Source organism: Nelumbo nucifera, chromosome 6 (assembly GCF_055504915.1).
Source record: "Nelumbo nucifera cultivar China Antique chromosome 6, China Antique-T2T, whole genome shotgun sequence".
Lineage (NCBI taxonomy): Eukaryota > Viridiplantae > Streptophyta > Magnoliopsida > Proteales > Nelumbonaceae > Nelumbo > Nelumbo nucifera.
Window position 1 is genome coordinate 7,528,629 of NC_142654.1, and position 7,596 is coordinate 7,536,224.

Consider the following 7,596-nt stretch of genomic DNA (forward strand, 5'->3'; position numbering starts at 1 on the left):
TGGTTGGGTTGGCGGGAAAAAGTTGAAGATGGGAATTGGAAGAACTACAGAAATAGAAGAAAAACCCTAACAAGCCCCGAACTTGAGCAACAGGACGGTGACGTTTTGGGACTTCCGGTTAAAGCAGGCGTACACCGAAACCCCGGAAAAGATATGGAAGATGAAAAGCCTTCAACAGTCATCTGCACAGTGGTAGCCATGGATCACACGAGCTTCTGCTACAGAGTATGCTCTGTCTGCGAGAGGACACTTCCGGAGAACAGTACCCCTGCTCTCTGCAAATCCTGTGACTTCAATGTCTTCAATCCAGGCTCCTCTAGTTCGAAACGTCTCTACCGTGTTCTCGTTAAGTATTCTATTTCTGCTGCTGCTTTCCATATATTCCGTTGTTTTAGTCCAGACTCTTGGGGCATTGCTTCCTGGATGGGTGGCAGTAAACAACTGGGCCTTTGCCTGTTTTGCAGTGTTCCGTTGCGACGGATGAGAAAGTTTTCGTAGTGATATGCTTCGATAGGGCTGCTAGGGTTCTCTTTGGTTGCTCTGCAGATGAATTTTTCGACTTCGCCAAGCTTAACCCATTTGCAGGTACTCATTCCCTTGGCTTGAAAACTTGGAAAAATATAAATAAAAGTAAAAAAAAAAGACAAAATTGAGTGCGACCATTTTCAGGTGTGACTGCTGGTAAAGTGCTGGAGGGAGAGATGTTCCGAATGACGCTGTCCAAACCAAGGAACGGCAACGCACGGCACCTGCGTGTCACTTCTGTTGTTCCTTTACGCTCAAACTTCCGTCCAGCTATTGAGACCTTGAAGAGTTTATATGGAGTTGGAGCTGGTATTAGTTCATTCTAATGTGCTCTGTTAATATTTCCGAGATCTGGTACACATTTCTCGACGCCGATTCTTCTGTAAGTTATCAGTGGTTGTGGTGAACTTTTTACCTTGGTATTACATACTATGGATGTGGTGAACTGACAATTGAATCAATTCAATTCAATTCCTGGTCTATTTTTCCCACTAGAGACTGTGGATATGTCCTTAAATGTTTCTAGGATCAATATTTCTTTAAAACTCCAATTCTAAAGAACTATTGATTTATTTTTTGCTCTACCTGGATTTTCCTAATGGTTTTCTTGGGATTAAACACACACACAAAAAAAAAAAAACAGTTGAAATTAGGTGCTCTTGGCAAGCCAACGATGGAAAGAAAAAGGAGAATGTAACTTGTAAAAACAAGATTTTTAGTATGTTGTACAAGAATACAATGGACTCAGTTGAGGCAGCCAGGCAGGAAACTCTCTCTCTCTCTCTCTCACCCATTCCCCAACCACCATCTGTTTCTCCTCTTTTAGTGTTGATCACAGCTTCAATTGTGGAGATCATTTCATTATGGCTTGCACTCAATTTTTGGAATCACTTATGTCTAAGATGAATAGATGTCAGAAAAGAAAAACAAGTATAAATCAGATTATTTCTAGAGAACAAAAAATCAAGTATGACACCAAATTATCGAAGTCAAACATTAAAAAAGATAGAACTCCTAAGCGGTGCAGGTTTAGGGGTAAGTTTCACCATTGAAGTTATCATATAGCACTTTTCCTCATTAACTCAGAATTTTGTTGTAATTCTCCGAAAAGGCAATCGACCTCAATTACTTTTTTGTAGTTATTAAAACTTTAGCACAGAAGAAAGCAACTTTAAAATATAAAGGAAACTATTGCTTGATAATAACTAGTTCCAGAACCATAAATGTAGTAATTTTTGCTTCTTTTATTCATTTGAGTAGGAAATAATTTTCAAAGGTCGAATTCAAGAATTACTTTATTAGTCCATCACACTCTTCCTAAGCATGAAGTCCTTTAATAGTCAACTTCCTCGCTCAAGACTGAAAACAACAATGAATTTGGGCAAATATTCACAAGTCTTGAGACTTGAGAGAGCTCAGCTCAGTGGGGGGAGAAAAACCATATCATGGTTGCATCAAAACCCCAGTCATCTTTAAGGCGGCAAACAAGAGGTGCCATCAATAAAGGAGGCAACTGTGGCTTGCATGGTTGGGGTCATCACATATCAGCAACCTCATTTTCTGGTGCCTGGGTCCACCTCCTCAGCATCTCCAGTGCAGCCCTAGGCTGATCCATAGGGACCATGTGACCGGCATCATGAACCTGTTCCACCAGACAACCATAATATAAATCAATTTACACAGTTGAGACACATTCTCCACTTACAAATAGATATTTCTAACAGTTATCTGGGTGGAAGAGTTGTGGCTGAACCTTGAGGAAACTAAGAGGCCCATAGCTTTTCAACAGTCCTGCTTCTTCACCATCGACTATAAATGGAGTAATATGAGATGCTATAAATTCTTGCTGACCAGACCATTCCATGGCATGGACCCACCTAGAGTTCCCTGCACAATATACATAAACCGCTTTTAACTGACATTCTTAATGAACAATAAGCGTGCTATCAAATAATGAAAAGGATGGCTTGTTATCTCAAACCAAGGAACTTACCAATCCAGTTGCATATGAGATCATATTCTCCAGCATACACTAGTAACTTGATTCCATCTTCTAGAAGAGCAGGGATACCAACTTCCAGATTCCTCATCCAGTCCATCATCATGGCCTGATAGACAGTAGGGCTACATGATACAAATTCAATGTCCCCAACTCCAAGAGCTTCCCTTACAGACTTCTGGTTCAGGAATTCTTCCATATTTGAGAAATCATAACATAGCCTCTCCTCACATTTCTTTCTGATATCATAGTACTGCAGATTGAAGACAAGACAATGTTAGCCAAAGACATGAATATGGTGTTGCAAACGTAAAAGAGATAAGATAGATATATATGTGCTTCCTTACATTCGTATCACCAATAAGGCTCATGATCCTGTTGAATATGGTGTTGCAAATAAGATATGATGCCGCACATGATACTTTACCATCAGTGCCTGAAATAACGCTTCCATCATTAGATCAAATAAAATGCCTCTTGGCAGCATTATCCTACCAAAAGTACTTGGCTGCTCCTGATGTTTATTAGTTATTGCTTTAAATGAACGGCCAATATGGACTTGTATGTCAAAATAACTTTAAGGACTGTAACTACCAATGAGAGAAAAATGAGCAGATGAAGTCTCAGTAGAGAAGAATTACCACAAAGCTTTATTGACATTTCACAAGCTGGTAGCAACTTGTTAATACTTTGGTAGTCAGATTCTTTAATTATTCCCATGTTCAATGCATAATCTGTGTATGCTCGGTACTGGATTGCTGGATGGGTAAGCCCATTGCCAATGGCAAATCCCTGTTCGAACATTTCCAGTTTATACAAGTCAAGAAAGAAAGCTGAACCAGTGAAATATGACTCAATCTTTTATAATTGCAGTTGTACCTTCAGGTTGATGTGGATCCCTTCTTTAGCTTTGTTTCCTTGGTGAACACGAGCGGCAAAAGCAGGGACGTAGTGCCCAGCATATGACTCCCCAGTAATGTAGAAGTCATTATTCACAAACCGAGGATGCTTAGAAAAAAACGCCTAGCATCAAGAACAAAAATCCAATGTCAAGTTCAGGTTATTATTTGTCAACCAAACAAACTGTAAGCATCCATGAGTAAAATTTTTCCCTTTTGTCAGTGTTTTTCTTTTCCTTATTCTCTTTTTCTCAGGGGAGGGGGGAGTTCCAAGCTGAACACATCAATAGTTAGACCAAAGGAACTTTCTGTTCTTTTCAGATGAGGCACCAGTGGTTGGAACTTGGAAGGAAATGACCTTAAAGTACACCCACTTCTATAATGTTTAGAACAGTAAAACATCGGGAGTAATAAAATAGACCTGCAAGAAATCATATAGATCATTGCTAACACCCTCTTCATTGTGACGGAGATCACGCTTATCAGAACTGTAACTAAACCCAGTTCCAGTAGGCTGGTCAACATACAGAAGATTCGATGCCTGCAGAAAGAATGGAAATTAACCTAAAGCTCCAACATAACCAGTAAGTTTGTATTTACAAAGCTTTGACACAGACAAACATATATGCAGGAGCCAACAAAGTTCACATCTCTTAGCCAATATTAAAAGGCTCCCTTTCCCTACTTTTTCCTTCAAACCAAACATAGCCTAAAGGAAAAAACTAAATGACATCAATGAAGATAAAGAGTATGATATTATGGCAAATATCTTATTACACCGAAGATATATCTAACTCTAACTCAGATTGATCAAAGAAGGAAGTGAGTGGAAATAACTGTACATACCATGTCCCATCCATATTCGTTCCAGACAAGGGATAGATTATTTGCAATGGTGAAAGGCCCATTTTCATAGAAAAGAGCTATTTCACTGCTACATCCTGGCCCTCCAGTCAACCATATGACAACAGGATCCCTCTTGCTGTTCCTCGATTGGAAGAAAAAGTAGAACATCCTAGAAAGGGGATCATCACAGTATTAAGAACAACTATGTAATCAAATCATGATTGTCCTGGGTTTTCAATTCAGACCTTACAAGTAGATGTTGAATTAGTTTATTTGAATTGCCTTGCTTTGTATAATAGTGTTTTAGTAAATAAAGTTACTAAGGAGTTTGTGAGCACCTTAGGATGAAGCTGAAGACTGAAGTTGGGTTGATTATATTCTCAAATATTTTATTGTTTAATTATTCTGTGCAGGCAATAAGTTATTTATTTTAACCATATATATATATAATTATCTATTTATACTATATAATATATATTTTATAAATATAAAAACCAAAAAATTGAACCGAATTAACCTGCTGGTTCGGTTTAATTTCGATTTGACACTTCTTGAAAATCGAAGGAACCAATTCGGTTTCAAATATGTGCCCACGGTTCGGTTTGGTTAAGCACCCCTAAAATAATGCCAAGCGGCAAGCCTGAAACTTTCCAAGTAATTCATGTCATGAAAATAAACCACCAATTGCTTTTGCTTAAATCCCAATTGAGAGTTTGAGACTTAAGAAGTTGGGCTGATCATTTTCAACCTGGTCCAGTCCTCACACCAGGACTGGGCCTGGGCCTGGGTCTGGCCCCCATCAGGCCTAAAATTTATTTATGAAGCAGAACTGAAAGAAATTACTTCTGTTTCTGTTAATGGTGGTTGGATGAATGAAGAAAGTATGAACCAGTTGGATGGAATGGATAATGGATGAGGGATGAACAACTAACTACCTGGCGGCGTGGGAGTGCTGAAGGCGATAGTATCCAGCATAGTGACCGAGATCTTCAGCGGTAACTTCAGGTTCAGGGTCGGCAAGATTTGGGAATTTAAACCTTTTCTCGATGAGCTTCGGAGCAACTGCAACCGAAGAGTCATCAACCACTTCAACGGCGTCTTTAGGGAGCAGATTGAGCTCCCGGATTAGCTTTTCTGCTTGTGCTTTTGGAAATTTTGCCCTTGAAGAAGGAAGGCGAATGTCATTATTAGGAATTGTTGCAGAAGAGAGACAAGATGGAAGAAGAAGAAGAAAAAGAGAAAGAAACATAAAACAGAGATTCTTCTCCATTAATTAATTTCTTCTCGGTTATTGGGTAGAGTGAGAACGAGAGGGAAAGATCACTGGATCAGTATTCAGTGGGAATGGGGGACTTAAAAAACTACGAAGGGAACCAAGCACCTGACATAACTGATAAAGCGGGACGAACGGATTGTGGACCGGGAAATGTGATTCAAATAAAAAAAAGAATAGAACAGTTGCTGGGAGAAACGAAACGTGCAAGCGAGAGAGCGAGACAGGGAGACTCTTCTTGCAGTCAGCAACTAACGTTGTTCGCTTCTACTTCTCAGTTCTTACTTCTAGGCGGAACCCGGAACTCGGAAAGTAGGACTTGGACAACAAGCGGAGCAGAGAACAGAAGATCTTACTTGCGAAACTCCAGTGGGATGCACTTTATGACACGTGGTAAATTATAACTATTTTAGATTTTAGTAACTAATGGTTCTGCTCCGTTTGGGAAGAGTGTGCAAATGCCGGTTTTTACTGGTGTTTGGTAAAATAAAAAAAATACATTTATGTACCGAATGCATTCAAAGTGTGGTAGTATATTATAATAGGATAAAATATAAAACCCTCCCCTCAAGTTTCTGAAAGTTTCACTTTAACAAAAACCTCCCCTATAGTTTTGAAAATTCTTGAAGTTGTCTCCCATTTTACTATTATATCTATCAATTAGGATGGAAATTTATTAAAATACTCCAAAAAATAATTTTTAATTTTTAACTAAAAAAATACCCTAAAGAGTAAAGTAATTTAATTTTGTAAACTCATTATGATTGAGTGAAGTCTAAAAAGGCAAATCCGACATTTTGATTATATTGAAAGATTTCTTAACTAATAAAGGCAATATTGTAACTTCAAAGTCTCTATTATAGAAACAATAATATATTTTTTTTCTTAATAATGAATGAGACAATGATAGAAAGGAGGTAACTACAGGACTTTTCAAAATTATAGGGGAGATTTTTGTTAAAATGAAACTTAAGGGGAGGTTTTCATCATTGTTAGAAACCTCAGGGGAGGTTTTTATATTTTACCCTATTATAAAAGCCTTCGGTGATGATGAAGCGGGAATGGGCTGGGCTTGGATGAAACCATAAAATGCCTGTTTTGTGGGCGTTTATTGAAAAAATGCCACCACATCAATGCCACATAGGTATTGGCGTTTATTGCATATGAAGTAAAATGAAACAACTGTTTGGTTTCACCATTTATCAAATAAATGGTAGAAAGCTGAAACACTTTGATTTTTGTGCATGGGGCATTTAGAGAAACGTCAAATTCTTGTTTCCCCCAATGTCCTTGTGCTTCTCGAAACTAAATGCTGATGTGTCACACTTTAATGAGTATTAATCTGAATTACTTGAGCTTGACTTGATAAATATTGGAAGTTGAATTTGAGCTTCGTAATATCTAGGTCCAACATGGCTCATAAGATGAGCCTAATCGAGTATGTAATATTAATTTATTTATAATCGTCAACTCCAATTAGTTGAGTTCAAGTCAAGTTTTGAGCTCTAAACTTTCAATTCAAAGTGAATTCGAATAGTCCAATTCTCATACTCGAATTGACTCCATTACATCCCTACCTCTTAGGTTATGTTTGGTTTGAAGGAAAATGTACCTATACAAGGTTTGTAAAGATTTTCCTATCTTTCCTTTCCTTTCCCTATTTTTTCCTTCAAACCAAACACAGTCTTGGTAAATAACATGACAAGCCAAAAACAAAGGAAATCAGAAATTGTTAAATGTGGTGCGTGCTTTTACATGTTAATGACAAGCCAAAAACAATTTTAAGGCTTAGTTTGGAAGGAATACAAATACTAATATACAGAGTTCAAAATCTTGTATTTTGTAAGTACTTGCACTATACATATTTGAATATGTATTCTTTGAAAGAATACAAATACAAATATGTACAGTGCAAAACCTTATATTCTGTATGTATTTGCACTGTACATATTTGTATTTGTACTCCTTCCAAACTGAGCTTAACGAGAGGAAATACGGTGGCCAAGAATAGGTAAGGAAAAAGGAATATAGGGGCCAGTGGATCATCAAAGCCA

The 7,596-nt window shown here is 37.9% G+C and overlaps 2 protein-coding genes across 2 annotated transcripts; one reads left to right on the top strand and one right to left on the bottom strand.

The window, feature by feature from the left end:
* Positions 1-153: 153 nt before the first annotated feature.
* Positions 154-1,017, top strand: LOC104604530 (replication factor-A carboxy-terminal domain protein). The gene is made up of 3 exons (XM_010268911.3): positions 154-345; positions 465-585; positions 670-1,017. Exons 1-3 carry the CDS (start codon positions 154-156, stop codon positions 849-851), a joined length of 495 nt encoding a protein of 164 aa, XP_010267213.1. The 3' UTR covers positions 852-1,017.
* A 707-nt stretch (positions 1,018-1,724) lies between these two features.
* LOC104604532 (serine carboxypeptidase-like) lies at positions 1,725-5,868 on the bottom strand. The gene is made up of 9 exons (XM_088889269.1): positions 5,205-5,868; positions 4,270-4,438; positions 3,845-3,964; positions 3,404-3,547; positions 3,166-3,316; positions 2,872-2,960; positions 2,519-2,777; positions 2,279-2,412; positions 1,725-2,167 (listed from the first exon to the last, which is right to left on the bottom strand). Exons 1-9 carry the CDS (start codon positions 5,537-5,539, stop codon positions 2,063-2,065), a joined length of 1,506 nt encoding a protein of 501 aa, XP_088745395.1. The 5' UTR covers positions 5,540-5,868; the 3' UTR covers positions 1,725-2,062.
* Between the last annotated feature and the right edge of the window lie 1,728 nt (positions 5,869-7,596).

Excerpts from the sequence above, each read along its gene's own strand:
- LOC104604530 (XM_010268911.3), top strand. The coding sequence starts at position 154 with ATGGAAGATGAAAAGCCTTCAACAGTCATCTGCACAGTGGTAGCCATG. Across the intron at positions 346-464 it reads AACGTCTCTACCGTGTTCTC|TGTTCCGTTGCGACGGATGA; the intron begins GTTAAGTATTCT and ends CCTGTTTTGCAG. Across the intron at positions 586-669 it reads CAAGCTTAACCCATTTGCAG|GTGTGACTGCTGGTAAAGTG; the intron begins GTACTCATTCCC and ends GACCATTTTCAG.
- LOC104604532 (XM_088889269.1), bottom strand. The coding sequence starts at position 5,539 with ATGGAGAAGAATCTCTGTTTTATGTTTCTTTCTCTTTTTCTTCTTCTT. Across the intron at positions 3,317-3,403 it reads GGATCCACATCAACCTGAAG|GGATTTGCCATTGGCAATGG; the intron begins GTACAACTGCAA and ends ATGTTCGAACAG. Across the intron at positions 2,778-2,871 it reads GCCTTATTGGTGATACGAAT|TACTATGATATCAGAAAGAA; the intron begins GTAAGGAAGCAC and ends TTCAATCTGCAG.